Source organism: Pseudopipra pipra, chromosome 10 (genome assembly GCF_036250125.1).
Source record: "Pseudopipra pipra isolate bDixPip1 chromosome 10, bDixPip1.hap1, whole genome shotgun sequence".
Taxonomy (NCBI): Eukaryota; Metazoa; Chordata; class Aves; order Passeriformes; family Pipridae; genus Pseudopipra; species Pseudopipra pipra.
The window spans coordinates 25,697,064-25,712,966 of NC_087558.1; the positions used below are offsets into that span (position 1 = coordinate 25,697,064).

At 39.1% G+C, this 15,903-nt stretch overlaps 1 protein-coding gene across 4 annotated transcripts in view; it reads right to left on the bottom strand.

Annotated features, from left to right (window-relative positions):
* Positions 1–6,499: 6,499 nt before the first annotated feature.
* Positions 6,500–15,903, bottom strand: part of LOC135419954 (glypican-5-like) — a 363,117-nt gene continuing 353,713 nt past the window's right edge. For all 4 annotated transcript variants that reach the window (XM_064666980.1, XM_064666978.1, XM_064666977.1 and 1 more), the window contains one exon: positions 6,500–14,729. In XM_064666980.1, coding sequence (XP_064523050.1) covers positions 14,530–14,729 — 200 coding nt within the window. In that variant the 3' untranslated portion in view covers positions 6,500–14,529. The remainder of the gene's footprint in view (positions 14,730–15,903) is intronic.

Genomic DNA, 15,903 nt, shown 5'->3' on the forward strand with positions numbered 1-15,903 from the left:
TCTACCTTAATACAGAAGTAGGCTTGGTCCAGCTATCTGGCATTAGAATAACCTCAGTATAAATTGCTTGAATTAAATATCTCAGTCAAATGTGGCTGCTTAAAAAGGGAAATGTCTGAGGGAAGCCATTAGGAGAAGATGAGAAGCTGAAAGATTCTAAGGGAGGTTAAACCTCACTAGAGAAAATCTGATAAAATAAATCCCCCTCCTCTTCTCCCCCGCTGCACACACATATGTTTGCCAACCCCAGTGGAATATGGCAGATTATAAAAGAATTTCTTCCAGAGCGTATCTTCAAAGGATGTGCACAGAAGTATTTTAAAATAAATTGGGTGGGTATTCAATTCACATCATTGTACTATATATACACTGCTAGTTTCTTCCTTAGTGGATGACTCTTGGGGATCTGTCTCTCATTAGGTCCCAGACAGGGAAAAAAAGTACTTACTCGTTAACTGGAGGATTGCATAATCTGTTTTTTTCATTGATCAATTAGTCATCATGGACAAAGCCCATAAGCTCCAACAGGTACCATGTTTCACTTTCCCATGGACAGTGTCTGCTGAAAGCACAGGTAATTGTCAAATGTTCTTTATACAATTAAACATCAGTTAAAGAAAAACCTAAGCCTCGACCTCAGCTCATGAGTTAATTGTTTTCACAACTGCCTTTTGAGTGGAACAATAAATTTATTCTCCTGTATAATTTGTACTGCCAGGAAAATAAGACAGAAAAGGTGAAGCCTAAAACAGGAGCAAACCCAATGCCCAGTAGTGTTAAGAGAAAATATTTACCCTTCAGTAACAGACAAAGAATTTAATTCAGATTTTTCCACGTATCATGAATTTTCCTGACAAGTCATAAATTTTCCTTCATATGTAATAACATAAGGTAACAATAACAGAAGTAGAATCTGAGAATTTTTTTGCTCTGTAACTGTGACCTCATCTCACTTGCCTTACACTTGCTGTGCATAATCTAGGACTCTGTTTAAAAGCCTGGATGAAGACTGTTATAAAAAGTTGGTGGTGCTCTCCCTCCTGACTGATTGGATTTATTTCTAGACCTCCTTTAAGGAAAAGGTAGAACAGATACCAGAGTTCAAAGACAGGTGCTAAATACTGATAAGAGACAGAAGGGAAACTCTTCTTGGAAGAGAACTGAAAAAGAGATCTAGAGTGATTATTTTAATGAGAGGCTATTATAAAGATATGATGATTAGTAAATAGCATGCAAAAGGTTAATGAATATCTGCTGTTTTTCTAACTAGGAATATAAGAATAAAAAAAATTACTTTCTGGAAGACAGCTTGGATCTAGGAGCATGACGGTGGGCAGTTCAAGATGATAAATGGAAATGGAAATGTGTACAGAGCAAAAAAGGGTATCAAAACCAGGCTGGGGTTTGGCAAGGGTTCAGGAAAAAGTTGTGAGATCTGAATGTGCACTGCACAGGGTAGAACAAGGATGTATGTTTATTTGGGGACCCTGGATCCATTGTCACAGCAAATTCAGAGCATAAAGTTAAATCCCGAAGGTAGATGAAATATATCCCATGCATGACTGGCTCCATTAGTCTCCTTTATGAGCTTGTATGTTTTTTATACTTTCCACATACCCTTGGTCTTTTCTATTTTCTTTTCTGGGATAAGTTATTTTAGACTGAGATGAGCCACCAATCCATGCAGGAATTGTAATGCTTAACTCTTTAACTCTTCTCTCATGGGAATGCTTGAGTAATGTTTTTTTCTTTTTTTTTAGCTCTTAATTTTTTTTCATCTCTTTAATTATGATTCCTTCCATTTACTGATTTGCCTTCTTTGGAAACTTTATGCTCATTGATTTTTGAAGATAACCACCTAAGACATGTACTCATTTCCATGTAACATGAAGTCGTTTGGGAGTTCACAAAAGAACATCTGCCCAAATAATGAGGACTGACAGTTCACTGACCTTTGCTCATATGACAACACAAAGTAGTCTTATACTATCATTAAAGTGAAGCACCTTAAATCAATTATTAAATCACTGCCTTGCTTTGTTCTCGGTAAATGATGAATTAAACCCTCTTATATCTAACCCAGAGTTGTAACTCAGCCTCTTTTCTGTGGCCTCATGTCCCAGTCTGGCTCCCTGGAAATGCTAACAAAAACATTCTGTCTTTATTTTTCCCTATTGCAAGTCCCAGATATGTTGGGGACTACAAGCTTAGGTATCCACAGGTGAGTGTCCACTGTAGCTGGCCAGTATGAAATGTTCCACAGTGGATTCCTATTTTGGCTGTGTAAATTCTGGCCAACAGTGAGCATTACTGTCTCGTCTTACCCTCTGTGAGAACCCACAGCCCTCTGTTGTCCAAGGAGCAAGAGCCATGCCCAGAAATGAACACCCAGGTAATGCCTAAGCCATGGAAGGCTCAGGTGTGTCTAATTAGCTCTTTCACTGGGACAGAGATTCTTGGTTTTTTTAGTGGCAAGGAAATACATTTTCCTTGTGAGTGAGCCAACTCTCCAGAGTCTCTTAGATGAACCAGGTTTTCTCATAAAACCTTTAAGGACCTGAAGAAACTTGCAGGTGCACACAGGTGTTTCTGCACAGCTAGTTGTCTATATATGGAAAGGGATTACACTAAAAGACGCCTGCTGATCTGTCCATCTGGAAGACAAACTTAATTTCTGAGGCAGAGCTGAGTGCTGAGTAATAGGAGGGCTGGAGAGAGCTCCCTGCTGACGGCATGGAAAATGGTAAAGGGAGAATGGCCCTATAAGTGTGTCCTACATCATTCTGGGGCCACCTTTTACTCCAGTATTAGTAAAATAGTTTGGGGGATCTCAGTTTTGGACATAGCTGCTTACTGGGACAAAGCAGGTGGCACTGATAGCTGGATTTTTCATAAGTTTGAATCTTGATACTGTTCCATGTGCTGCCATGTCTTTTGGCAAGGATGAAGCACATTCCTAGGTTCTGTTTTGCCCAAGGATGAGTAATCAGGAGGCAGCAAGGAGCATCAAACAGGAGGAATCATATTCCTATTAGCTCATGTGCAAATATCAGTCTTGTGCTTTCGACTGTTCAGACAAAACAAGCCGCTGCTCTTAGTTACTTGCATATCTGTGGGTAAGAACATAACCCTGTGAGTAACATCAGAAAGTCACTATTTACCAGTGTATTTACCTCTAAGTATTCCTGTTCTCCCTGTAAGAAAAGGTCAGGGTAGTTACCACTGTGTAGTGAGTTAGCACATGCTGACATTCTTGTGTTGATTTTTTTTTCAGATTTCACCCATAGGAAACATAATTTCTTCTTTGCAAGAAAAAAAATTAAGGCTCTGGGAGGTTAATGAACTTATTTGTTCACACTGTTCTAATAGATCACATGCCAGAGTAGGAGCCAAAAACATGACTTCTGATCATGGTTCTGACATGCACCTGCAATGTAAAGAGTACTGTTCCCCGAGGTTCATTTTCCCAGACAGACAACGAACTATGGGTCTCTTCATCTGAGGTTAATTGGAGTCTCTGCACCTTTCCTTAAATTAAAGAAATGCCCTGAGGAAATTGATGCACTACATGTGTCTCAAGAACTTTACATGAAATTTAAGGTGGAACTGAGAAAGGAAAGACAAGTGCTAAGTGGTGACCTCATCAGAGAAACAGAGCAGTGCATACCAGGTGTGTGTGTACCATGGATGCTTTCCGGGGCAAAGCAAAACCACTTCCACTCTCAGCAGTTTCTAATTCCTGAAGGATTTGAGAATATCCACATTTTAGACCCAGTAGGACTAGAATACTTTCTAGTTCTGCAGACCAAGTTAGTCAGTAATGAAAAATACTGATTTTGCAGCCAGAAAAGTCTGCTCACTTGTGGCTGAGAAAACAGAGGGCCATCACAATAACAGTTTGTGCAACAGGATAAGGGAGCAGCCTCCTGCCCCAGCACTTGTCTGGATAACAAATAATGGGTCATATGAAAAAAAAAGCCTTTTTTGAAAGGATAGCTCTGAAACAGAAGGGCTTGAGGCTTAATTCATCCCTTCTTGCTTCTGGGTAGAGGAAGGTCAGCGTAAACTCTTCCCCCTGCCTTCATGACCCATGGCCTACCTGTGGAGAATCCATAACATTGCCTGCACGTACCTTAAAAAGGGGAATGGCTGCATGATTTAGGACCCGCTATGGACCCTGGGAAAAAACATGGGGCCCTGTGGCTGACAGGGATGAGAGAGAACAATGCCTGTGGAACTACAGGAGCCAACCCTAAGGATTGAGTTTGGCATCTTCTCTGGAGGTTTCCAGGTTCTCTGGGTGTTTTCAGGTTCTCTGTCTTCTCTGGGTTTTTTGTTTTGTTTTGTTTGTTTTTTTGTTTTTTTTTTTTTTGATCAATGACTGCAGAGCCAAAAATCCTTGAGTAAATACTGAGTAACCACTGTGAGTGAATAGGGCTCACACATCTGGTGTAATCTCCTCCTGCTTGCTCTGTCAAATTCCATCCATATGTCGTTTTCTTGAAAACATGCAAGATGGGAAAGTAGTAATCTGTGATTGTAGGACATAAACCTGTAGCTGTAGGACATGGGTTTCTGTTGTTTTTAGAATTCCTTGTTTCTTCTAAAGTTAACTCTGAGCCTCCTTGGCCATAATAAATGCAAATAAAACCTGTTTTTCTTACACAAGCAGGAGTATTTTCAGTTTGCTCTTTTAGGATGGTTATAGTTTATGTTGGGTCCCGGAGTCAATAATGACTTACCAAAAAAAGACATTTTATTTTCAGATGTAAAGCTGAAGTGTAGGAAGACTTCCCACACTGAAGTCACAGTGCCTCTCTCAGTATCATAAGGCAAGACATCACTCTGGTAAGTCAGTTGTACTTGGAGCTGCACCATATTGGAATCCCTGGGACAAGGTAGGCTAAATCCACTAGTTTTTACTCAGGGTTTGGGTACAACAAATTCTAGACGTGTTTCAGAGCCAAACTGACATACTGCTTGTAACCAAAACCAACTAACCAACACCACCAACAAAAACCGAATGAGGAAAGATTTAGATTTCTGATGGGAGTACCATCAAATGCATCCTATATAGTTGCAAACACTAGTGTCACTTGGCTGCAGAAGGCCTGGTTGCTCAATGCAATTGAAGATCTTCAGTCAGAGATATGAACTCCAGCTAATAATGGACATCCTTGGGGCATCTCATCAGATCTGATGTATTCTTTGTATTTTTGGAAAATATGTACTGGATCAGGTGAGAGGCAAAGCCTTTAAATAACCCTACAAATCTGAGGCATCGAAGAAGCACTTTTAAAACATCTTTGGGAAAAGAAACAACATCCTTTGAAGTGGAGGCAGGTTGGATTTCAGAATAAAGCAGCTTCGCAGATTTACACACCTGCTTAATTAGAGGATGAATGTGAAATCCTTAAACTTAAAAGGCTTTTATGAGGCAGCACTTCAGAGAACAAGCATTGCTTTAGCATCGACACAGAAGAGCTGTTGGCTATTATCTTTGGAGGTGGGTCAAAAATGAATATATTAGCAAAAAGTACTCTCCACAGATGGTGAAATGAGCTGTATGCAATTCCCAGATCTCAAACAGGAAGCATTTTGAAAAAAATCAAAGAAAGCTGGAATCACGGATGCTTTAGGAGGCAATGCTCAAACCATCATGCCAATAGAAAAAAAAATGAGTAAGAAAAAAGTAGGTAGGTAGACAGCAGGTACAGAATCATGTAAACATAATAAAAGAACAATTTGTTCATTATACTATTGTGGTTCAGTGGTCTGTCCTATAATTTTCATTCAAACCATTCAGGAATACTATAAGAGTTGCTCCTAAATACCGCCAAAACAAGAAATAAAAGACAAAAACCAGTAAATGTCTTTCTTACCAACTTTTAAGCAGGAAAGAAACAGCTGTTTTGACAGAGCAGTGAAGAGAAGCTCATGAAAATCAGCTTCAGGAAATGCTTATAAGAGCAAAGGTCTCTCCTGAGTTACTTTAGATAGAGGCACAACCACAATAATCAGCATTTGACAAAAAAACACCAAAAGAAGAAAAACCACAAAGTTTTAACTAACAAGTGATGAGAATACTAAGCTAAGAGCAGGGAGTTTCCTTTTGCTAGTACACTGGCCTATAAGAAGACAGAGAAGTACTGTGCTCCCAGTCAAAATCAGGGGAGAGGCTTTTAATATGGCACAGTTATTGCAAGACCTTAGTCAACGGAGAACTTGAATCTGATTGTCTATGTAGGAATGGAAGTTCAGTGAAAAAGTCCTACCTGTTGAGGGCAGTGCGCTGGCCTTTACCCAGGAGACTGCTACAAACATTGCATCTCTTCAGTGATACTAAGAGCTCCCAGGAGAGCAGATAGGCATTTTACATCTCACTGTGTTTATTGCAAGAAAGAAAAGGAGAGCAAGAAAGTAGTTACAAGCTGCAGAAACAGACTTTTTTTTTTTTTTTTGCCAGACTATGACCAAAATATTACAAGTTCCTCAGCAGTTCTCAAAGTCTGCACTCTTTATTCAAAGCATCCCCTGACCAGATTAAGATTTCATAGGCTTTGTAACTTACATCACAAATGATGGAAAACATTCAGAAAAAAAAGAAAAATTTTAACAGATGACAATAATCAATTTCCTGCTGTGGATTACTTGTTTTTATTCCCAATCACAGTTCACTGTCTTTTACAAAACAGGCTGTTTAGCTTTTCAGTGTAGCCTTGTTCTTCTTCTAAGACATTGTTTTCAGACTGTTTTTTTTAAATTGCCTTTATTGTATCCAATGCTGAAAACAAACTGAAGAAAATTGACAAATTTATTCAATAAAAATATAAGCAGATATACTGCAAATAAAGCACGTGCTTGGGAAATAGAAATATGTGTTAGAGCTTGTGTACAGCTTAGGGCAAAACCAATCTATTTTGCAACTTAAAATACCCAAGATGCAACTAATGTAAGATACAAATGGAACAGCCTATTATTTCCTGTAAAATAAAACGAACTAAAACAGACTAGGAGGCCATAAACTAGTTATTTAAAAAGCTAAATGGCAAAGCAGATATTTTACTAGAATTTCTATCCCAGTGCACTGTAAACATTCATACTGTATTTGTTCTGATACCAAAGTACAGTAAGAGGTTGTTTTATGCAAGGTTAAGTATACTACCTTCCATTTTTATTCAAATATGGGTCCATATTAGAGGGATCCAATAACATTTTCCGTAGTATTGTTGCTCCATTAGGCTGATCCCATATGCAACTGCAGTGTTTTGGGAGTAGATTTCAACTCTATTGTTCATACCTAATGCAAAAGCTCAAATATGTGAATTAAATGCACTTTCTCATTTTTCAATGAGACCCCCATCGAATGTCTTACTGCTTTCTTCATTGCTTTGGGCATTTGTCCACAACTTTTGCCTGTAAATGATTTGTCATCTGTGAACTACAAACTGTAGCTTTGCTCAAGTCCCCAAAAAGAGCTAAGGAGTAGACATGCTCTTTCATGACAAGGAGGCAAACTCTGACACAGGCACCAAAACCAACCCCGCTAAGGGGATCCTGTGTCTTTGTGAGGCCCAACATCCCCCTTTGGTTTCCTTCCAAGTTGGATATATAGCATAATATAAAATACTGTTTGTTTCTGCTCAGGAGGAAATTTTATTTCTTCTCTATAGAATATCAGGCTACAGTAACTCACAAATTGTCCTTTTGCTAATCTGGAAACTCACAGGTAATTTGACATGGAACTGAACCCAAAGATACAAAGGCTCCAAGGCAGAACACAGCTGCTTGCTCTGTAAGCTCCTCTAAAAACATCAAAGCCACAATCAGTCCTTTCAACTGAGTCTCTCTTAGTTTCTGAGGCCAGTTTAAGACCTGGATTCTATATCTTATCATGAAGCAGAAAAATCAGACTTGATCTGCCTCAAGGCCTGATCTGTATCAGCAAACCTCCTCTACGAAAGAATTTCTACCCTAGGAGATACTCGCAGAATGAACATCTCCTTGTAGTCCCTGTTACAAGGTGTGAAACCAGCTGCTTCTGGATAAGGGCCCTGCTGTGCCCTGGAAAGGGAAAATGCCAGAAGACTTAAGGCATCCCATGTGTCACAGGTTTGCTTTTCAGGTGTAACAATACCACCTGATCAGTGGCTGGGGCAATGTAAAACTGCAATGAAAATTTTGTAATCACTGCAGGTACACCTGATTTTTCTGCATCTGGAAAAAGATGGGCAGAAATTTGCATTCTTGGGCTAGATAATATGCTGTGGTAAATGTTCCTCATTGAGCTGAAAACAAAGGAGCTAACACTGATTCACAGGAGCTGAGGATCTGCTGCAACATTTTATACCCTAAGAAAAGTCTCTTATTTTGATTTCCCAATCTAATATGTGTGGAGGTTGTAAATATTTTATATTGGCATTATTGTTTGAGAGTTTTCTTCAGTTCTCCTTTTTAGAAAGATCAAATCATCTTCCTCAATATTCTGTGCACTTAAATAGAAACTTACCACTTACCTAGGAGCTTGCTTACAGATTCACTTACAGAAACTTACAGATTGAAGCAATCTAGTTTAATTTCCACAAGTTTAATACAGCACCCTCAACATTCCAGCACAGCAATGCTTCTGATAACCTGATTAGTAAAACTGTATAGGCATTTATAGAAATGTGAAAGTTACACTAAGATCTATATTCTTGAAGTCTCATTGCTTTCCTTTCTCATTACTGAATAAAACAGGCTACAAATCTGGGATATTGTACTTAATTATGGGAAAGAGGTATCAGACTACTTTTATTTAACTGTATTAAAAATGTCGGTAACTACTCTAGGTGCAATAGCCTAAAAGCCTAGCTTAGCTCATAAACCCAGAAGATGTATGAAAACACACTTCCCCTGAAAAGGAATTTTTACAACTGTGTATTTACAAGGAGTTCACAAAACTAGCAATGCATTCATTTTTCAGATGAAGTGTCCATAGCCTGTAGAATAATTCAAACAGGTGCTAATTAGGTGTACAGAAAGGCCACTGAGAATAATTTATATGTCCCCCTGCAACAGAAAAAAACCCTGAATAAATGTTAATTGCTTATATTATGCAACGAATTATTTTAAGATGGCACTAAATTAGCTGCAAATATAATTACAAAGTACTGGGTAATTTACTAAAGATTAATTGAAATGATTAAGTGCAAACAGCATAATTTTGCAAGGTAGTATTAATATTTTGTGCACAGAAAAAAAAAGACCAACGTGGTTGTTAGAGGGTATTCAATGAAGTACTTCATGCACATCATGAAAGCATGAGTGGCCTCTCTTTGATGTGCCCTTCTCTCAAAGGGGTATGACATGATTTCCATGGGGGGAAATCAATCTAGTGTTGATAATGAGAATTACCAATTTTTAAGTGCAGGATCCTTTTCTGAGTTTATTCTCTATTTATTACAATCTCTTGGCTAGTATTTATTTTTTGGTGGCTTAATATTTAATACAATTGTAGTTATCTAGAGAGTGACAGTGGAAACAAGAAGAGAATTCAGTATTGGGAATAATTCTAGACTTCTGAGGAAATGGGAAGAAGACCTTGTTGGGTTATTTTTGACTAGCACATGTCTGAGCAATAATGACATTGACTCTAAGATGTTTCAGTTTTCATTAACACACAGGCCATATGCCATTCCAAGAAGCACTAGAGCAGTGAAGTGCTATAAAATGAAAATAAATGCCTCAGATGTTTGGCCAGTCGTAACACTAAGCACTTATGGTGCTGTGATGCTCAATGTGCAGGACAGAGAATGTGTCCTACTTCTACAGAGTTGAGTCTACCCATGTCCAGAGACATGGGGAAAACATCTCTATCAATTAATTCCCACTTAAAAAAAATGGGTAGACTACTTACTGATTTTCAATAAAAGGTTGAAATCCCACTGACACCATGCGAGTTAGGAAATTTCAACTGTAATTTCAGCTTAAACCTCAAATATTGTTTAATGTGAAGAGTCCAATTCAGGAACATGGGAACTTTCTGGATTTTTGTCCTACTCAGTATCTTACTTCAATATGTGTTTCATCCCCTTTTACTTGGACACATCTTGCTTGACACTAATAGTGTGCAATACTGAATAAGAATAGCTCAGCAAATCTGGGCAAAAAGGCTCAATTACCATTAAAATCAAGTCTGTGCACAACATCCATTAGGACAATATTGAGAAGACTCATACAGGATTAGAGAGTCAAATTTAAAATTATGATACACGTTGCAGTCTTGGTATCCAAAGGAAATAGGGATACATTAAATACAGATCTGATTTAAGAGATCAGAGAGATGTGAATCTCACAGGCAGATTCCCATGCACAGAGCCTCTGAAGCCAATGCAGCTGGACAGTATTACTTGTGTTGCCCTTATCAAGCTCTGACAGACATTTGCACCTCAAAAGGCTCATTACCGCAAGATCAGAATCCCAGTTCCTCATGCAATGACAAAGCACCTGGTGCACCAGAAAAACAGGGCATAACACTGGCAATGTGCAAGGCAGAAAAAAATGCAAGGTTGAAAATGAGAGGCCAGACTGTGTAAAGCATCTAAATTGCAAAATCCAGTCCAGTTCCTAGCAGGTGTCTGTGGAGTAGCCTGAAAGTACAAGCTCTAGATTCTGTGCTGTTCTTTGCCTGGCCAGTCTCCATGAGCTGATTTGGAGAGGTGTAAAAGCCACTTGAAATCAGCTGAGAACACCTGTCTCAGGGCCTCCGAGAGGGCAGCTGGAGAGGGCAGCTGGACGTGGCCACGCACTGGCCCCTGCAGCCACCCACATCTCTGACCACCCAGATTCACTCTTCCCTCACACTTCCACAGCCAGGAAGGGGACTAGTGACACACAGACCTCCTGAACCTCTTACAGGAACCTGGTGTAACACAGAGCCCCAGGAGCAGTGAAACACTAAGAACTGACACTACAGCAGTTTCGTCTGATCTGGTAAGAAGCCTCCATCGCTATCAACAGAAAATTGCAGATTGATTTTACTCACAAATGTATGACAGCAGTTACCGTCCAACGCTGGCATTCACAAATGCGGGCACAGCAAAATATTAAAAGGAAGTCACAGCAAAACAATAAACAATCAAAAATACAACTCATAACTGTTAGGCAAGGCTACAGCAATGCTCTTAGACTGGTACCTTCTTTGACACTGAGATTAGATAGACAAGTTGAAAAGTATTTTGAATTTAGACCTTTGTAATTGCATCATAATTACAGTGTTCTGGATAACAAAATAAGGTTTTGTAAACCAGGTATCTTATTCATCTGAAAAGGAATACGTCCTTTATCTGACACGGACAGTTGGTTTTGCCTTTCCTGGTATAGATGTCTTGTTTGATGGAAAACATTCATTTTAAATATGTAAATGCAACTGATCCCGGGGAAAAAAAAATTATAAACCATTAGTAGAAATACACTGCATTGCCCTTAAAAACTGCATCACTTTTGATACACATATTTCATGCTGGTCTGACCAGTACTCTTCTTACAGTGTAAAATGTATTAGTGTGAAATGTATTAATTGATGTGGAGTCCTCTTTCCTCATTCTGCAACAACTTGTGTCTATTAAAACATTGGTTGAATCCAAAGAAATGAGTTGATTCTCTCTCATCCCAAGGTCTGAACCTGTTCTGTTTTGCTACAGAAACTTTAAAAGGGCTCTCTTGTTTAGCTTGAGAGGTGAGTGCTACATCATAAAAATACTTGCCAGCCAACTTCCAAATTCAAACACTTGATTTTTCAGAGGTTTCTGGTTGGCAAGATTATGACATTTAGCAGCAACAAATAATCCCTTGGGTGAGCTATTCCATCCATGACTCCTGCAGGGTTTCTGCAGCTCCCTCTGCTGCAGCTGAACATGAGTGGGATCACCACTCAAAATCTTTCACAGAACACACCTCAGAAAGACACTTAACTCTGGGTATTCAGGTTCCCTCTCTGAAGGTGAGAAAAACTGAAAACTCTATGCTTCACAGCTGAAATCTGGCAGGATCAGAGCCCAGCCCTGAAACCTCTGTCCATAGGAATCCTGACAGTGTGCAAATGTGGGTGCACCTGCTTGAATGGTGACTGAGCATCTCAAGTGTGAGAACACTAAATTAGGAGTCAGGTTCACAAGCATCAGACATGAATTGCTCCAGTGAAACCACAGTGGTTGGTGTTACCCCAGGAGCAGGTGGTGTCAGCACCTGAAGTACATCTCTGTGTGTACACACAGGGCAGCCTCTCCAACAACAGCCATCACAACACACTCTTTAGGACTGTAAGGCATTACAGAGTTCTGCCACTGTACAAATGACACAACTTGCACACCTCCTCAGGTACCACAGCACTTTTCCAAAGGGTACTGAAAACGAATACAAGAAGCAGCATTTTTAATTATGGTTCCATGGACTGGTGCAGCTCACAAATCCTGGAAAACACAGGACAGCCATTTCAGTACTTTTGGGAAAACTGATTTTCACTGATCTGACTGGGAAGCCCTGATTAGAGATAGTAATATCCTTATCATTTTGAAAAATCAGAATTAAAATACAAAATACTTCATGTTAATGTAAGTACCTTTTCCATTTTATCTACTTGTTTCAACATTAAAATCTTTTAGAAAACTTAGCTGCTGCTGCTTTAGAGACACTGCCTTCGCAGCTGGGTGTGTCCACAGTTCTGATCATACCTTTACATTGGCAAATATGATCTAAGAGCCCAAACTAGAAATCGGACTCAAGCCCCACCTTTGCAAATGTAACTAGACAAGTTCACTAATACTGTCTGAAAACAAAGTGTAGTCAGCCTTTGTTCATTTATTGTATGCTTATTCTGAATTATTGCCACTTTGTAATAACATCCAGCAGCAGCACTGGCACACGGCACCTTCTTTAAGTCAGGCTTTTATAATCAAAGTTGTCAATAAAAAGCCTGAAGCTGGTTAGTAAGATACAGGGTTCTTCTTTTGAGTAATGTCAGTGACTGTGTAACTCCAAGTATCAAAGAGATGTTTTACAAAAAAATGAAGGCAAGTGTTTTACATCAAATCTTACAAAACTGTACATAATAAGTCTGCAACATGAAAATGGCCATTAAACTGTTGTAATAGTTATGAAATGTAGTAAGTGTAACAATTCGAATGTTTCATATATTTATCATATTAATCACTGTATTCAACAGTTGTGTTTGTATACATATATTCGATGGCACTGTAAACAGTTGTTGGAAAACACACATTAACTCTTAACCCATTAGAAGTTATTATAGTACTTTTTCATCCGAAAACTTAAAACACATCAATGTATCATTGATTAAAAAACAAAGCCTTGTAATATAATAATGCACATTTGACATTTTCTAAGGTAGCAATCAAGATGAGGCAAAACAGAGAATGTTCTAGATTTCAGTGTTTTACATTTACACCTAACGTGATACAAAATTTTAAACATTAAATGTAATTAAATAATACACAGTTTATGAAACAGTTGATTTCAGGGACCCATACTGCACAAAATCTAGTTAGAGTCTAATGGGAGTTCCCAATAATTTATATCACTGGGATCTTTATGGAAAACTTGAGTTGGTATGTAACATCATATAGGCAAAGTAAGTTTGAACTGAATTACCTTTTTTTTTCCTCTGTACAGAGCTGCATTCAAGTGGATAAAACATTATTACATTTATTTATGTTTCCCTTTGCTGGACATTCATCCAATAAGCCTTGAACATATGCTTAAGCATTTGTTAATGACATTTTGTGGGGCAGGGAAACTCCCTATCTATATCCCTCAGTAAACAAAGTGGTTCTATTTTTTTCCATAATTAAGGTAACTATACTGATATATTAGACACACCATACACTTTTATGTTGCTTCCTACAATCTAAATAGTAAGAGTGAAAAGAAGTTTCAAACATGCTTTGAACTTCTTGATCACTCAGGAATTTCATCAAGCTGGTAGAGAGTACTTCACCTGCTCTAGTGGGAGATGTTGCTGCTCATAGCAGGGGTATTAGGACTAGATGATCTTTAAGGTCCATTCCAACCCCTTAACATTCTATGAACTGTAGACACAGCTGTTAGCTGTTCACTGAAAACATAAAGTATGGATTGGCTTGAATTTGAAGACTGACCATTCACATAACTTATCAGAAAAATTAAACAAAGAAAACCAGCCAGTCAAATTCTAGCAAATGAAATCAATAAAAGCAGTAACACACCCATACATAGTTTCTGTGTTTTCCATTACTTCTACCCCATAACTTAAGCTACTCAGATCCTTGTCACCATCCCTTCTGTATCTTGGGTGGGCTTTGCCAAAGGCTATCTCCAGATATTGTAAGTGATGACACTTGGTATCTGCCAACTCCAGCACAGCATTTCATATTTATTCTAACATACCACATAAACTAGAGAACCATTTAGTTTTGTTTTCTGTTGGGTAAGGCTGCAGGTATAAATGACAGTGAACAGAAGCAGTAGCACAATGGCTGCAAGGCAACACAGCTACAGCAGATAATGCCACAGAACTGCCAGTGCTGCTAAAACAAGGGAGGGGCTCAGGGCTGGGCTGCTCCCACTTCCATTTACACTGTGTTTGGAGGATGACTTGACAGTGCTTCTGGTGGTTGTGGTGTCAATCTTTTTCACAGTTGGTTTTGGTTCGTTTCTGTTCTCTGGATGGGTTTTCTTGTCCTTGAGTATATCTGAAAACGCGAAAGTAAATGTAAGATTAATCACAAATCTTTTAAACAGGGGCTTTAAGTTCTGTTGCTGGAACATGTTGTATACTCACTCTGAACAACTGAAATGTGTATAGAGAGTGATGGAGCACTTGCACTAATGTTGCATTTGGACCCAGTGTGGCTCCTCTGTCCTCAGCACCCACCGCTCTGCTCAACAAGTCTTCTCTGACTGCCCGGGTCTACTTGGCTACTCACAGACACTGCCTGAGCAGAATAACAGGTATTCTGCACTGCAGTGGCTGCTCTCAGAGCCTGACCTTCTCTCACAAAACGTACCTTCGGTTTCACCTGGGATGGGAACTGTCTCATGCTTTAAAACACCATGTTACAACTGAGTGGTTTAGTAACAGATCCCAGTGAAGCAACTGCCAAGCTGGTGAGATGGTGCTGGAGGAGACTGGAAAGCACATGGACTTAATAGAATCATAGAATGGTTTGGGTTGGAAGGGACCTTAAAGATCTTCTAGTTCCAACACCCTGCCACGGGCAGAGGTGCAAACTGCTATCCCAGGTTGCTCTGAGCCCCATCCAACGTTGCCTTGGAACACTTACAGGGATGGGGCAGCCACAGCTTCTCTGGGCAACCTATTAGGGTGCCTCAGCACCCTCTGAGTAAAGAACTTCTTCCTAGGATCTAAACTAATCTTTCCTCTTTTTGTTTCAAATCATTACCCCTTGCCCTATCTGCCCGTGTAAAGAGTTGCTCCCCCTCCTTTTTTAAGTCCCCTTCCAGATGCATTTTGGGGCAATTCCACCCATTTTTATATAAAAGATTGGATTCAGAAGAAAGTAGGAGTAGTTCTTTATTGTAAAAACATGGATTTTTTTAATGACAAAAGGATTAGTCTCCAGTTATCTAAACATTCCCAAGCTATTTGCAAGTATTACCGAGATCATATTGCCCTTGAACCCTCTCACTGGCATTGTGGAGAATGAAAAAAACCCACTCTATCATCTGCTGAAGGGATGATGATTTTACAGTCAGTCTGTAAAAACACACCTGAGTTTTTGGCAAAAAACAAATGCCTACCTGGAAGAATTTATAATTAACAATAAATGTTCAAGTCCAAGCTTAAAGGATTTCTGATACTAATGAAAGCAGTGCACATACACAAGAAAGCAAAAGGCATAGATT